The sequence below is a fragment of the Dryas octopetala genome, chromosome 4 (assembly GCF_963921425.1).
Source record: "Dryas octopetala chromosome 4, drDryOcto1.1, whole genome shotgun sequence".
NCBI lineage: Eukaryota > Viridiplantae > Streptophyta > Magnoliopsida > Rosales > Rosaceae > Dryas > Dryas octopetala.
The window spans coordinates 8,582,399-8,598,688 of record NC_141369.1 but is presented as its reverse complement, the minus strand read 5'-3'; the positions used below and the strand labels follow the sequence as shown (position 1 = coordinate 8,598,688).

Below are 16,290 nucleotides of genomic sequence, written 5' to 3'. Positions count from 1 at the left end.
TGAATGGTTTGGATCGTTGACAACACAATTGCATCGTTTGTTTATAAAAATATGTAATAAAATATATAATCATACATATGTACATTTATGTTTTATTATAGTTGTAATGTTGTATATAATTTTAAAAGTTTATTATTTATGGTATTACACTATTACTAACATAATAGTATTATATAATAACTTAATAAGCATATTAATAATTTATTGAAGTAAATAAACGAAAGAGCTATTAAATATGTTATGATTCACAAACTTGACAAATAAACTAGTCAGCTCAGTTGGTTGAGAGTTGAAGCTTGTTATGTGGGGTCTCATGTTCAAATCACAATATAGCCAAAATCCTTTTTTTTTTTTTTTTGAAAATATATATGTGTCTAAATAGGCTTTGGGCCCATTTTGGGCCGCCCGTTCGGGCCTAGCCCGGCCCGGCCCTCTAAGCCCGCAAGCCAAAGCCCGATGGGCGGGCCTTGGGCTTGTGTATTAAAGCCCAAGCCCGGCCCGGTCCGGCCCGAAAGCCCTATTGGGCTTCTATAATTCAAGCCCGAGCCCGGCCCGAACCCAAAAAATTTGGGCCGGGCTTGCCGACCCCTAAATTAGATGAGCTAGAGGTAGAGCTGGTTTGGTACGTGGTATTGTACTGAACTGTATTGTAAGGTATGCCAGTTCAAGATGCATTAGCTGCAAGCTGCCCAACTGGTTTCTGCCAAAAGAGAAAAGGTGCGAAGTGCCCAACTGTTTTGACAACAAGAAATTTCACGTGTTGTTCAAAACAAAAACCAAATTGAAAAAAAAAAAAAAAAAAAAAAAAATTTTAATCCACGTGAAAACCTTTCTGGAAACGGAGGCTGACGTAGGAAGGAGAAAGCTCACCATAACAGTTGACAGAGATCATGATTTCCTCATTTTAAAATCTACAAGACTACAACAACAACATAAATAAAAAAAATAAAAAAAAGTTGCATACTGCATGCACATCCAACTATCCAAGTCAAAGTTTAATTTATTGCAAAGTATATCGGGAGTGCCACGTGTAACGATCAGATTACCCATCATTTTTATATTATAATCACGTGGGGCCCACCCGATTGTCAGTGGACCATAGAGATCCACCGACGCTCCGCGATTATAACGCCGTTATTTCATTCGTATCGTCTTGCGGGAAATACAAAGCCTTTGTTTGTCCAACTCACACAATACGTCATCGTATCGTACGTGGCTTTCTCCCTACCCCTTTTTCTCTTACCTACCAATAGACTAATAAGATCAAAGTCGCTTTAGTTTTCTTATGGTTACTACTTTTTTTTTTTTTAATGAGTGCTTTTGGTGGTACAGCACAACTCATATGAATCACGTTAAATTTCAACCAAATTTCTTGTGAGTATGAACATTAATTTTGAAGTCTGTCTATTATTGTTCATTCTAGAGAGAACAAGTTTCAACAAAAATTTACCAAGTTGTGCTAAGTACTGCTAACCATCTTTATTTGTAAATTTTTCTTGTGGTGAAAGTATTTGTGTGGTATCAGTATGTTGGAATTTTCATCTTCTCTATCCACAAAAAATATCAAGGCTCACAGTACCATTTTATTATTACAAAAGCCATTTTACTATAACAAGAACCATTTTACTATAACTAGAATTATTATTATCCAAAAGATCACATTAGTGAATTATATTATGCGACAAACGATGTATTAATTATCAACCAATCAATCAAAATAATGGAAGTAATGAGAGAACTTCACATGTTACATAATGACACCGTTTATCTTTCGAATATAAAAATATAGTTCCTCTAACATTACTCTGTTTTGAATATAATGGGTTTGTTTTATTTGATTAAAGGAGGGTCAAAAGCTTCAAAAAAAAAAAAAAAAAAAGATGTCAAAAGGAAAGGAGATATTCGAATTGTAACCTTGGCTGTGGGATTAAATGCTCTCAACCACTAAAATTGCAAGCCCTATTACTAGAACAAGAAACATACATTGCCTTTGATTTGTAATAAGATGGATATTCATGACATATTTAAAAAAAATACCAAAAACTTTGAGTAATGCTAAAGAAACCATCTTTGGTAAACCTATTGTGGTAGTGAAAATTTGACAAATTACAGCAAATGTCAAACTAATATGGTACTAAAAATGGACCTGGATCCTTTGCCAGGCAAAATATACTAGACTGGTACTCAATTTTTAATCTCAGCCCTTGATTCAAGTTGATGGCTGAGATTTTGCCATATCAAAAAATCCTCTTTTTTCATAAAATAATAGGCCAAAATAATATTGAAAAGATTATAAAAAAATAAAAAAAAAACAAACCACCATCAGCCCATCGCACCCACCGCATCACCCACTCCTCCGACTTTCCCAACCACCCTCCCTAGTCCCTACCTCCTACCATTTTTTTCTCTATCTCTATTCTTTTCTCTCCCTCTGCACTCTCTTTCCTTCTCTCTCTCTCTTCCTTCCAGATTAGAGTTCTGAAGTCCGACGCAGAGGCGATGGTGCAGGCGGCTAGGGCTTCTTTCTTGTTGAAGTTCACCATCACACCATGCCCACAAAAATTCTGAATGTGATTCAAGAGGGTGAGTATGGGAAGAAGTGAGTTTCAGACTTGGAGGCTTTGCTTACACCACCATCATCATGCCGAGAGAGTTGAGAGAGAGAAGGGAAGAGGGAAAAAATGGGAGGAGGTGGGGAATTGGGGACTGTGGAAGGTGGTCGAGAGCACAGGCGAGGAGGGTGGTGCGGTGGGAGAAGAGGGTGGTTCGATGGTGACGTGGAATGGGAGAGGAGGTCGGGAGGGTGGTTGGGAGGAAAGGAGGGGAGGGAGGTGGCCGTGGGGTAGGTCTGGGCAGTGTACTAGTGCTTTTCTTTATTTTTTGGCTTATTCGCGCCTATGTCCTCTGAAAGTAACTTCGATTTTCAATTTGCCCCATGAAACTTCATTCCTCCTACTTTGCCCCCCGAACTTTACAAAATTCTATATTCCGTCATGTTCGTCTATGGATCCGTCAAAGCAGCTGATGTGGCACTTACGTGGAGGGGCAATTAGGTCTTTTACCTGACGCAAAGCTGAATCAGATTGACAAGATGCCAAATCAGCTCCACATCAGCATTAAGTGGGACCCCTTTGAATATATATCTCTCTCTCTCTCTTCCTCTTCCCTTTGAAACTTCCTTTGAATATCCAAGCCTTCAAACCCAGCCGTTGGCCCCACCACCAGCATCTCCTCTTTCCGACGCACCACCCCACCCCACCCAGACACCGGCCAACCTCTCTTCCCTCTTTTTGTCTTTCTCTCTCTCTTCCATTCTCTCCTCTTTCTCTCTCTTCCTCTCTTTCTTTGTCGCCGGAAACCCAAAGTAGCTCACCTTCGAGTAAGTCGCTGATTATGGAAGTTGCCGACCTCTAGTCGACTCCGATCTGGGGCAGAAATGAGAGAGAAAGAAGGAGAGAGGGAAGAAGAAGGAGAGAGAAAGAGAGAGGGAAGGAGAAAAGGAAGGAGAGGCAGAGAGGGAAAGACAGAGCGAAAGACAGAGAGAAGGATGAGAGGCTGGCTGATGGCTGGGTGGGGTGTTGCGCCGGAAAGAGGACTCGCCGGTGGTGGGGCTGGCGACTGGGTTTGGGTAGGGGATCTGAATTTTTTTTTTTTTTTTGCCGGTGGTGGGGCTGGGGGCTGGCGACTGGGTTTGGGTGGGGGGGATCTGAATTTTTTTTTTTTTTGCCAATGGGGGATCTGAAAATTAAAAAATAAGTTTAATTTTTGTTTTAAGTTTATTTTAAGTTTTAAGTTATAATTTAAGTTTTAATATGAAAATTATTTTTTATTAATTTTTTGTACACTTGGCGTCTTACACACCAAAATGCCCTTCCACGTTAGCTGCTTTGATGGATCCATAGACGGACATGACGGAATATAAGATTTTGTAAAGTTCGAGAGGTAAATTGGGAGGAATGAAGTTTCATGGGACAAATTGAAAATCGAAGTTACTTTCAGAGGACATTGGCATGAATAAGCTTTTTTTTTTTTTGACTTTTAAGTTTTTAATATTAAGTTGGGAAAAATAAGAAGTTTGGTGATGTGGCAACATCTAAGCTATTGAAGAAAACAGAAGGGCTTGGATTAAACGCCTGATACCAATCTGATATATTTTGCCTAGCAGAGGATCCAAGTCCACTAAAAATATGTTCACATATATCTAGGCTGATTCTGAGGGAAAGACTTTAGGACTCTGTAATTTGGATGTATTATCTATATTTATAAAGCAAACACCTCTCCTAGGTGAAATTTTCAGGAAAGAAAAGTCTTTGTCAAACACCTCTCCTAGGTGAAATTTTCAGGAAACAAAAGTCTTTGTCATAAGAAAACAACCTATGAATCTATGATTGACAAAGCCAAGTACATAATGATTCCATGATCTAAAACCATACACCAAAAACAAACCAAGTGACAGTTAAAATCAATGCAAGAAATGCAGGAAGTTTCCTCCAAGTCTGCAACTGCTAAACATGATTAACTCATCACAAGTATAAAAACTGAATTTTGTGGATAAAGTGATCAGACTCAGACCAATCAGACCCCACTTGACCCTTTCCTCTGTCTCTTTCTTTCCCATTTCTTCTCATAACTTCGTCTTCACTCACTCTCTCTCTCTCTCTCTCTCTCTCTCTCTCTCTCTCTCTATCTCTCTATCTCTCTATCTCTCTCTCTCTGGCTGTACTCTTTTCAAACGCTTTGAAAAGCAGCAAGTAATTTCCCACTCTGTCTGCTTTTTCCCAATTGCCCATTTGGCCATGTCCAGCAGCATCTTATTATACGCATCTCATTCCCTTCACTTTTCATAGCCTTAAGCATTCGCTTCTTCATTCCTTGCTCCACACTACACTGGACTCTGTTTTTACTTGCTTGCTCAGCCATTCATTCATTCATTCATTCATGGAGCCCATTGACAAATCAATGATGAAGCACCGACACCACCAGAGGAGTCTTCAGAGGCTGAGATGCTCTGTCCAGAACTACGATTGGGGCAAGAAAGGCCGAGAAGACTCCCAGGTCGCCAGGCTCTCTGCCTTTAACTCTGCCTCTCAAATCGACCCAGATAAGCCTTACGCTGAGTTTTGGATGGGAACCCATGACTCCGGACCCTCCTTTCTGATTCCCAATGGGGATGAAAATAATGGGTTTTTCTCAGTTCATTCCGAGACTGAGAGTCTGAGTCTGAGTCTCAAAGATTGGGTTTCTAAGAACCCAAATGTGCTTGGTGACGAAGTGCTCCAGAAGTGGGGCTCTGACCTGCCTTTCTTGTTCAAGGTACTGTTTTTAACATAAATTCTCGCATTCACATTCGGGTCATCTACACCTCTTTATGCATGAAAAGAAAAGCTTCCTATATAAGATTGGCATAAAGAATTTCCGTATAGAACCTTGTCCAGACCAAGTGTGGATGACCAGAGTTCTAATTCTCAATATGAATTCCATTAAATTAAATTCTTGGGTTTTTTTTTTTATTTTGTTTGATGTGTTTGTGTTTTTTAGGTGCTTTCTGTTTCAAAGGCATTGTCAATACAGGCACACCCAGATAAGGAATTGGCCAAGGCTTTGCACAAGTTTATGCCAAATATTTATAAGGACGATAATCACAAGCCTGAGATGGCGCTCGCTATAACACATTTCCAGGCTCTTTGTGGTTTCATCACTATTGAGGTATATAACAACAACAATTCATCAATTGATAAATTTTGAACTTCAATCATTTCATAGTGGTTATGTAATCAATCTCGTAAGTGAGACCAGATAATGTGTGACTGAGAGAACTGGGTTGCCTTCCAATTGTTTGTTTGGTTGCTGAGTCAGTTCATGACAATCATTAGCACTTTTTTGAATCTTTACGTGCTTCCTTTTGTTATGCTTAATTTGGTCATTAAAATAATTGACTTGTAACCATGTTTGGGCCCCAACTGAATTATTGACCATCATACAGAAATTTGATGTAATACCAAAAAAGTAGAGGGAAAAAAGTATTGTTTCTCATTCTAAATTCCCTCTGCTCACTGTTTACAACACCTATTAAGACAGGTCAACCTTAGAGATGAGTTTTTATTATTATTTTAATTCTTATTTATTATTATTATTATTACATGTGATACAAACAACTTAAACTAAATAGTCATATTAAAAACATTGGATTCCAACATAAACAGTGGAAGTCCTGATTTTTATGTAAAAATTGAAGGTGGAGAGCAGGTGTAGTGTTGCTCTCTGTCCTTCAGAATCTCTCCCTAGGATACTTTTTTTGTTCTTCCCCATAAGTGGGTGTAAACCAATATTGCCTTCCCTGTTGTGATCTCAATAACAACTTACTACTTGGCAAAGGCAAATTTTGTATCTAAATGGATGACCATAATGGAATGAATAATATGATACGCCTTTCTTAGTGATATCTGTAACAGACATATAAAGTTTATAAGCTTCTTGGTAGAATGCAAAGTAAGATCTTTCTTTAAGCTTAATCTCATTAGTTTGTGAATAACATTGTTGATGTTTTATACTCAGTCATATATTTACTTGGAGCTATCTGCTATTCTATTTTCAGGAGCTTAAGGGTGTGCTTGATAATGTCCCTGAGATTGTAGAACTGGTTGATAGTGAAGATGCAAACCAAGTCCTTCAAACCACTGATCAGGATGGGGAGGATAAAGTAAAGTCTGTTCTGCGTGCAATTTTCACCCAACTCATGTCAGCCAGCAAAGAGAAGATAATTACAGCAACAGCTAAAATGAAAAATCGTTTACGCATGGAAAGCCAGGTCAATTTGATGAGTTCAATTTTTTTCCCTTCAATGTAATTGTCAAATTATCTTTTTATGGACAAGTTCAGTCTCAAAGCATTAAGGACATGCATGAATTTTTTGTTCAACACACTAGCAGATGGACATTTGCAAGATACATCTGACTGAATGCTCATTAACCCCCAAATTTCTTAAGCTAGAATTTGGGGCTTCAATTCTTATGACCTCCATTAGATTTTTATGTTAATGTTTTCTATTTTCCTTATGTGGTAACTTTGGTAGTAAAACCCTCTGCTATGCTCATTCTGAATTGTCAATCACAACTTTCACTCATTTTATCAGGTGAGACCCTTGACAGACAAGGAACAGCTCGTGTTGCGGTTGGAAAAGCAATATGCAGCTGATGTGGGTGTTATATCTGCCTTCTTTCTCAACCATGTGAAGCTTAATCCTGGAGAAGCGCTATACCTTGGAGCAAATGAACCCCATGCCTATTTATTTGGTGAATGCATCGAATGCATGGCAACCTCAGACAACGTCGTGAGGGCTGGCCTTACTCCCAAGCATCGGGATGTTAAGACCCTTTGTTCTATGCTGACATACAAGCAGGTAAAGTACTCAGCAGGCTTTCGATCTTGACTGGATCTTCTACTTGTTTGGTAGTAATAGAAGCATTCTATGGATGTATTATGAAAATTTTGAAACTCTATGCTACAGAAATATAAATGGAAAATGGTATTCTGTGTGAGGACTTGTTAAACATTACCATTTGATATCATTTCTTTTGCAGGGCTCTCCTGAAATCCTGAAAGGAATTGCTTTAAATCCATATGTAACAAGGTACAGCCCGCCTTTCGATGAATTTGAGGTTGATCGCTGTCATCTTCCCCAGGGAGAATCAGCAATATTTCCTGCAGTCCCAGGTCCTTCCATTTTTGTTGTTACTTATGGGGAGGGAATCATATATACAAGTGATCTTAAGGGAGATGTAATAGCTGAAGGAGATGTTCTTTTTGCACCTGCTGACACTGAGGTTAGCATAACAAGTGCATCTGAGTTGCAGATATATAGAGCGGGAGTGAACAGCATGTTCTTTCAAGCCTCATAAATTGCTTTGCAGCACCACATCTTAGCTCTAGGGCAAGCAAATAGCTTATTAATTTTGCTTGTGTTATGATAAATGCATATCTGTATACCAATATGTAATATTAGCACTGTCATGAAAATGACTGTGCAATGTAATATAGTATAAGTTATACAAATAAGAATGAGAGGCGCTATTCGCACTACCAAAATGTAATTCTACACTCCATTCATTCTATATTCATTCAATATATTTTATTCTCCTCAATTAAAAAGTAGTAGAAAGTAACATAAACCACATCAATTTAGTTTGGGGTTTTTTCATTTTGGCACTCAAAATTTGACCCGTATTCCAACTTGATACCGAAACTTTAATTCAATCCAATTGAGTTCGAAACTTTTATTTTGTCTAATAATTCTTTAATCCAATTTTTGTCCATCTATCTAACAGAAGTGCCATGTCCCTACGAGTACCAATTGTGTATCTTACCTCCGGATCACGTTTTGGAAACATTTCCACCACCATGATTCTTATTTTCCATTTAGTTTGCTTTGATTATCGTAGAAATCATGGCGTTTACATCCCATAATTCCAAGTTAATTTCTTAATGCGATTGGTTTTAGCTCTACCTAACTTTGTCTTTGATTTGGTATTGATTTTGTACTTCTCAATTGCTTGCGTTATCTGTTAAAAACTCCAGTTTATTCTCAGTGTTACTTTCAGTCTACTTTATGATTTACTTGATCCAAACATTCTTCTATGATTTAACCAATCCAACATTGTTTATGATTTTCAAGGTTACAATAGGCTTTTGGGAAGAGGATCAATTCAACACCTACGAATTAGTGGTCGCAGACCTTATATGAAGGCCACTGCCACCACCAGATCTCGATTGAGGAAAGTCCTTTGTCTTCAAAGGCAAAAAAAGAACTTTGGCCAAAAAATGTTCATTGTTTGTTGAAGTAGTCTTCTTAACCAAAAAGTTATATTTTGCGCAAAATACACACTAATTATTACATTCTACGCATATCTATTATATATGATCGTAACACCATATGACATGCTCACGTAGCCACATAAGCCGCTGACATATTTGAGCAAACAAGAAATCAAAAGATGTTTCATCTTTAGTGCTACCGAGAAACTAAAAAACCAAAAAAAACACAAGAAATCAATTTTATGTTTCTACAAGTGTTTTCTTTATTGAATTTCTATATTTCTTTATTTGCTCACGTATTCAATTGCTTTTCTAATTTTTTCTATTATTCAAAATGAATAAAATTGTTTGTAGAATTAGTTAAGTGATCATTTTGAAACTAATTAGGTTGTTCTAATCAATCTTTGTGAGTACGGTATTATTTTTATATGTATGTACTTTACCCTTAATAGATTGGCACATTTCCAAATTAATTTTAAAACTCAACACATGATAGTTGGGAATGTTTATGTGCTAACAGTGAGAAGATGTGATTATGTGAAACTTTGAGCTTAGGTTCCATACTATATGGGAAGTCCCAACCTTGAGTTGAGGATGGCAATCCATGGTGGGCAAAGTTACAATAAGGCAGTGGTGCATGGCTGTGTGATCATACCACAAATGAGGGCGATTTATGTTGACTTAGTCAAAGAAGGATAATTTGACCCAAAAAAAAGTCAAAGAAATAGGCTTATGTAACTAGCTAATTGCTATTATGTGGCAAAGCATGTGAATAATTTAACCCCCTTACTCTGATAGTCGTTGGTTGGTGTCAAATATGATCCAACGCAGCTGCAAGTGCCAACCACAACAAGGCATGTGTGCCTTACGCGGATTGGTTCAACAAATCCTACTTGTACAAACACTGGCCAATGGAAGCCAACAGACAAAATTAATAGCTAAATTAAGATACCAGGCCAATCATTGACAATTACCAATATACATATACAAAGTAGGAAGACCAAACTAAATCACCATTAGGTTTTATACACTATTCATGGTGATTACCAAAAATAATCAAGACCCATCTTATATTACAACAGAGCAAAGGCTTTAAACATATACAAACCTTTCCTCAAGAACACAAGGTTTGACAGCTTGACACTCTTTTGTGATGTTCCACCAAACCACTTGCAGAGATATTAATCAAATGAGGTGATCAACAAAACATATCTTATATACAATACTAACAGATCTCAATTTCTCCAATTTTTCAAAATTTCCTCTTCATGTTAAGTCTTCTATGTTTGTGAGCTGTGGTGGCACTTAGCTTTCCTTCTTCTATGTACACTTCATATATCGAAGTTTAGGCAAATGCTGGGATGCGGGAATTTTGACGATCCCTGTTGAGACAATCAAACCCTTCTACTCTAACTGCAGCAGGTTTAAGCCCAAACTTCATTCTAGCACAACCTGCTTTGCGTGGTGACGATAAACTTGATGGAGATCGAACTGGCAATGCCGAAACAGGAGTGAGCTTCTCATCTCCAAATCGGGCATCTTGAATTAATGGGTTAGTAGCCCTATTGGGAGGAGACCCACAAAAATATGGGGGTGACAAAGCAAACTGGTTTGAAGATAGCTCCATCCCATAACCCTCCTGTAGAAACCAAGATATTATTTAATCAAAATGCTATACATCCAATGCAGACCCATAACATTAAAGGATCGATCCAACAATCACATCTATGATATTTTCAAAAATGGAAAGTCACCCTTTGAAGAAGCTCAATTCAGGTTTCTATATAAAAATGAATTTGTTTTGTATTTAAAAAGTCCAATGAAAAGAAGTCTCCAAAGAAAAAATAATAGACAGAGGCAGCAAATAATTAAGTCAAGTCATCACCATGATTGCAGCATTTAGAGAAAAAAAGAAGGAGAAACAAAAGTTCTTCCATGGATGTCTACCCACAACTTATTTTCTAAGGGGAACAACAAAAACATAAGATTAAGTAAATTCCAGCTCTGAATTTAACACAGCAATCAGTTTTTTTGGTAAACAATACATTATTTAGTTGTTTATACACATTAACAGATTAACTACACCCAGATAACCACTAACAATTACAAAGATATCTACCATAAGAAAATGAAATAACAATTTACCTTCATGAGAATGATATCGAGAAGCTCTGCCCCTGCTCTTGAGTCACATAACTCAGCTTGATGACTACTATTTTGAAAAAAAAAAAAAAAAAAGTTATCAGCAAGAACTAAGCATAATAACCAAAATGAGGTGGCAGGGACATCATTGAATAAGAAAAAGTACCTCATCTGCCATCTCAAGGGCCTAATGGGGCTGTTATACAAAATCCCAACTCGCCTAGGCTTGGGGCAAACCACAGGGTCCTTGGTATCAGAGTTAAAGGCAGAGCCTCTGGTGTCTTCACAGCCCACATTAGCCGCGTTCTGCTGCTGAACATTCAAATGGTTCATTTTCAAAACCGTTTATGTTCCACAAAAGAATGCCTGTCCATAGCAAACACACCAACCCAAAAAGAAAAAGCAAAGAATCAGATAAAACTTTCCAACAATCTTCCGGATCTAGAAAAGCATACAATTATTTATTTCAGAGACTTAAGCTCCATTTAGTTGCTAAATTTTTTTGCACAAATGAAGCTCACTAATTTCATACCTAAGTCAGACCCACAAATATTTTGTTCAAATGAGCTTAGATTTTCATTTGTTAAAACAACTACCGAAAAAAAAAACATAAAAACAAAACCCAGAAAAAAAAAAAAAAACAAAAAAGAAGAATAATCCAAAGTCCAGAAACATTTCCGTCTATTTGTGTGTTTTTGCTCGATTTTTCCTCTAATTTCTAGGCAAACAAACAAGACACAATATGTGGCCAATTTCACAACAGATCTAAGTCAGACCTTTGAAGAAACAGAACGTTCCTCCCTTTGATGCTCCAACTCCACATCAAAAAAACACCCCACAAAGCCGCATAGCTTCGAATCAAAACCAAAGCTAAGCCGGCTGCGATTCCTTTTGGGTGTGACGCAAAATCGCATAGTAATTGGGGGATTTAAAAATGATTTTAGGGATAGTAAATACAGCTCAAAATGGTTTAACAGACAAATATTGACCACAAAACTGCCTTCAAAAAACATTACAAAAAAAAAATCCAGAAGGAAAATACAACGAAGATTTAACTCAGATCTGTTACACATGAAGAACCTACAGCTTGTGCGAAATTGACTAAAAATAAGCAAATAATAACGGCCAAAATTCAAAGCGCCAGACCTAAAGCAAAGACTAACCTAGCTACTAGAATTTTTGCAAGCTAAGCAGACACATATATATATCAGGAAGAGGAAGAGAGAGAGAGAGAGAGAGAGAGAGAGAGAGAGAGAGAGAGAGAGAGACCTGAAGGGAATCCTTCGAATGAAGAAGGCAGGGGAGGTCAATGCCACAAGGAGGAAGGGAAATGGATCCGGGCTTCATTATATAATGGTGAACGTAAATGGCTCACACGATGCCGTTTTATCCCATCTTAGTTTCATCCGCTGAATTTGTTAAGGGGGATTTTGTTTTATAACATGTTGCACCACTATTGGTCTACTTTTTTCAAAAAAACAAAAAGTTTCGTATTGGTCCACAGTCTTTCTTTCGTTCGATATTCGTCCACTAAATTTTTGACATTTTTAAACTGTCAAATTAGTATAAACGATTGTATATTTTAGTAAGGTTTGTTAAGCTTAATTTATAACATGTTTTATATCCAAAAATCATACATTCTATTCCTTGTCTTCTAGCATTTTTAATATTTTACTTCTTATTTTAATTATTTAGTTAATTAGTGAATTTTATTATTTTTATTTATTTCTTAGATTTTATTATATTTTATTTATTTTTTCTAAATTAAATTAGTTTTATGAGTTTTTAGTATTACTTAGTCTTTTTATTTATTTTGTTTAGGCTTAATTGAAGAAAAAGCCCAAAGAGAGAAGAAATAAATAAGAGCCCAAGCCCAAGTCAAAAAAAATAGGAAAGTAGAGAAAGGAGAAGTTCGGCCTATCTCCCAAGCCCAGCCAAGCCCGCGAAAGTCGAAGAGTCAAGAGTGGCCCAAGCTCGCCCTTAGGGGAGCCGAATAGTCATAGCGAGAAGCTTCCCGTCACCTTCTCTCTCCCTTCCACTTGTCAGCTCGCCCACCTTGCCGTTTTGTCGTCTTTCTTCCCTTCAATCATCGCGCGCCACATGGCGAAGAGTCAGGTGTTCCCAGCCTCTTCCTGCACCCCTCTCTCTCTCTCTCTCTGTCTCTCTCTCTACCTCTCCCTCCTTCCAACCACTCTCCATGACACATGTCCCAGCTGCTTTTAAATATTTTTACCATGTTTTTATATTCTTTAATTTCTAGGTTTTCTTCCAAATTTTTTATGGGTTTTGTTCTTATCTTTTTCCTTTTTTTTTCTTGGGTGATTTGATTTATCATTTTATTGTTTGCCTCGTGTGATTGCAATTTTTAGCAAAGAATAATTGAATTATTTGGCATAATTTTACGATTATTGAATTGTTCAAAAAAATAAATAAATAAAAGACTTGCACTTGATGAGTGTAGGGCCGGTCTTGTCTTTTGGAAGACCTAGGGCCGAAAATCTAAATTGGACTCCTAATTTTAGTTGTACAAAAAAAAAAAAAAAACCTTTTGCAAAACAATTAGGGTAATAGTTTTAGCAGCAAAACATCACTGAAAATGTCTTTTTCTAACATTTCTAGAAACAAAAGTATCAATAATAGTTTTAAGAGGAAATTACAGATTTAGTCTAGTTATTTTATACCTAGTTCAATTTTGGTCCACAATCTTTTTTAAGTTCTGTTTTGGTCCACTAATTGTTCAACTTGTTCAATAAAGGTTCAGATTTGTTTTCTCAAATTTGGCTTGCCTTTTACCCTATCAAATCTCACCCAAATTCAACAAACATATACTTGTTTTAAAGCTATGCATTTCTTCTTTACAACCATATATAGATCATTCAAATTGGAGTTCTAAAACTCAAGATAATTGACCCCAAAGTAGGGTACCCGAAATTGCCAATTTTTCAAACTTCACCCAATCTCAATTCTCTTATATTATAATACTTCAAATTTGTTTTTATGACTAAGAAATGATGAAATATAACTTATACTTCAATTATAATTAAAGAAAACACAACTCAAAGGATTTAAAATCATAAATCTAGACCTTTATTAAACAAATGAAACAATTAGTGAACAAAAAAAAAACTTAAAAAAGATCGTAAACCAAAATTGAAGTAGGTATAAAATAAGTGGACCAAATCTGCAATTTCCTCTAGTATTAAATTCAAGTTTTTCCAACATATCTCTTTCAATACATAAGATTGCCAATTCATTCAACCTTCCATTCTACCTTGTAAGTAAGACTTTAGCATTTTTAATTTTGAAAAGCTTCTTTTTGTGGATGCCACAGTCATAGGAACAATCAGTAATACCCTATAAGCAATAAATACATTTGGATAACATTCTGAATTCTTTACATACTCTAAAATTTTAATGGCTGACATTTTTTCATTTGCGCTAAGGTAACTTGTAACACTTTCAATTAAGAAAACAAATCATTTGAATCAACATCAGACAAGTTATTATGTTTTAGAGCAGCCTCTAAGTTAACACAACATTTTTTCAATTCATTGTCATCTGACTCATCTTATTCAGTTAACTTCTTTGAATTAAACAAGAACCCAAAACTACCTTCATTAACTAAACCTTCAATTGAATTTTCACTTGAACAACATGTTTTCTTATAAATAAATATTTCAAGAGCTCATCTTTGAGATTATGTTAATTGTTCTATTCTTTTTTTTTTTTTTTTTTTTTTCACTTCCAAATGGATGTTTTTTAGGTAACGTGCTTATGCTTATGCTAGAGACAGTAAACAAAAAACATGCAAGCACATTGCACACAAACAAGCAAATTCCAAGGACTAACATCAATAACGAATAAAAAGAGGGTGAGTCAAAGAACAAAAACACCTGTAAGAGCCTGCATCTCTATTATATTTACACAAAATTAACTCCTCCCAAATTTCCAATCTTCTTTGTCCCACAAAACCTGTTTTCAATCATATCAAGAAATCAATTAAGAAATTTTTGATTGAATGTGAAGAAAATAATTGAAAAAAATATATATAGTAATATAGGAATATAAGGCATAAACTAAAAGGGAAAAACACACAACTCAAACATTTCCACTTCCACAGTTCCACTTCTTGGCTTCTTGCCTCTTTAGGTTGAACGTTTCCACTTCCACAGTTCTACCCCAATTAAATCTGAAGCTACCAACAAAGGAGAACAATGAGAGAGAGAGAGAGAGAGATGATATGAGGAAGACGATGGAAGATTGAGACTTGAGAGAGAGATCGAGGGATTGAGAAAAGTTATTGTCTGTACGCGGGCAAAGGCGTAAAGTTTCCTCTTTCTTTGATTTAGAAAAGAGAATGCGTAAAGTCTCAGCAACATAAAGTTTCTAGATTTTTTTTTTTTAAAAATCTGAATCACATTGGGTCTTCGTGGGTTGACATTGGTTTTGGGCCTCTATAGCTGTTTTTTTTTTTTTTACAACAGAATTTTTTTAAAAATATATATAATATAAAAATTTGTGGGCCCCCCCTTGAAGGTAGACCCTAGGCGGTCACACTTTGTGCCGCGGCACTAGATGAGTGTCTCAAGAATGGCCAATTCTTAGAGAGTTGGGCCTCTTCGGGAGGTAATAGTAGGGAGAATTGATTCCCAATTTGTTACAAATATGTATAATTTGATGAGTTTTTTTTATAATTTTATGAAAACAATATTGAATTTATTGCCTTGAAATCATATCATTTAATTATTTAGGCCTTGAAACTATATTAAACTTTTTTGATAATTAATATGTTTAATTATTTTATATAACAAAAATAATAAAATAGACATAAGTGATCATGAATTGAGGGATGATCTTTTTCCCTCACATAGGTCATTTATTTATAGACTTCAGGGATGGCTTGAGATGAACACCCAAGTCTCCTAGTTTTACATGAAATAAAACTCATATTGATTATCTAATATATCAGATAAATAACAAATACATCTGATAAATACATTAGTTAAATATGGACAGACACATAAATATTAATATTCATAACAATCCCCCTTGGATGTCTATTACACATCAAATATGCTTTATTAAAAACCTTACTAGCCAAAACACTATGAGAAAAAGACTAGTTAAGGAAAATAGTACAATCTTCATGTGTTTCTCATAACTGTGGCAGACGTGCGACAAAGCCTCATTAAAACCTTGTCAGGAAAACCCAATGGGACAAAAACCTTGGACGAAGGGAAAAGAGTACAGTGTGATGAAACGCTTCCCCTAATGCTGATATGAGTTCTTCAATCAGTGATTGTTGCCTCGTTAAAACCTTGTTTGGAAAACCAGTGG

The 16,290-nt window shown here is 36.2% G+C and overlaps 2 protein-coding genes across 3 annotated transcripts; one reads left to right on the top strand and one right to left on the bottom strand.

Annotated features, from left to right (window-relative positions):
• The first annotated feature begins 4,691 nt into the window (after window positions 1–4,691).
• LOC147286520 (mannose-6-phosphate isomerase 1-like) lies at window positions 4,692–8,135 on the top strand. The gene is made up of 5 exons (XM_086240014.1): window positions 4,692–5,313; window positions 5,539–5,706; window positions 6,596–6,808; window positions 7,133–7,399; window positions 7,581–8,135. Exons 1-5 carry the CDS (start codon window positions 4,939–4,941, stop codon window positions 7,896–7,898), a joined length of 1,341 nt encoding a protein of 446 aa, XP_086096140.1. The 5' UTR covers window positions 4,692–4,938; the 3' UTR covers window positions 7,899–8,135.
• Window positions 8,136–9,735: 1,600 nt separating this feature from the next.
• LOC147286519 (uncharacterized) lies at window positions 9,736–12,334 on the bottom strand. 2 transcript variants are annotated; one of them, XM_086239789.1, is made up of 4 exons: window positions 12,223–12,334; window positions 11,120–11,319; window positions 10,957–11,023; window positions 9,736–10,450 (listed from the first exon to the last, which is right to left on the bottom strand). In XM_086239789.1, exons 2-4 carry the CDS (start codon window positions 11,284–11,286, stop codon window positions 10,157–10,159), a joined length of 528 nt encoding a protein of 175 aa, XP_086095915.1. In that variant the 5' UTR covers window positions 11,287–11,319; window positions 12,223–12,334; the 3' UTR covers window positions 9,736–10,156. The 2 variants fall into 2 exon arrangements, with proteins under 2 accessions (XP_086095915.1, XP_086095916.1); XM_086239790.1 differs by having other exon boundaries at window positions 10,957–11,020.
• Window positions 12,335–16,290: the final 3,956 nt, after the last annotated feature.

Excerpts from the sequence above, each read along its gene's own strand:
- LOC147286519 (XM_086239789.1), bottom strand. The coding sequence starts at position 11,286 with ATGAACCATTTGAATGTTCAGCAGCAGAACGCGGCTAATGTGGGCTGT. Across the intron at positions 11,024-11,119 it reads CCCTTGAGATGGCAGATGAG|TAGTCATCAAGCTGAGTTAT; the intron begins GTACTTTTTCTT and ends TTTTCAAAATAG. Across the intron at positions 10,451-10,956 it reads TCGATATCATTCTCATGAAG|GAGGGTTATGGGATGGAGCT; the intron begins GTAAATTGTTAT and ends TGGTTTCTACAG.
- LOC147286520 (XM_086240014.1), top strand. The coding sequence starts at position 4,939 with ATGGAGCCCATTGACAAATCAATGATGAAGCACCGACACCACCAGAGG. Across the intron at positions 5,314-5,538 it reads ACCTGCCTTTCTTGTTCAAG|GTGCTTTCTGTTTCAAAGGC; the intron begins GTACTGTTTTTA and ends TGTGTTTTTTAG. Across the intron at positions 6,809-7,132 it reads GTTTACGCATGGAAAGCCAG|GTGAGACCCTTGACAGACAA; the intron begins GTCAATTTGATG and ends TCATTTTATCAG.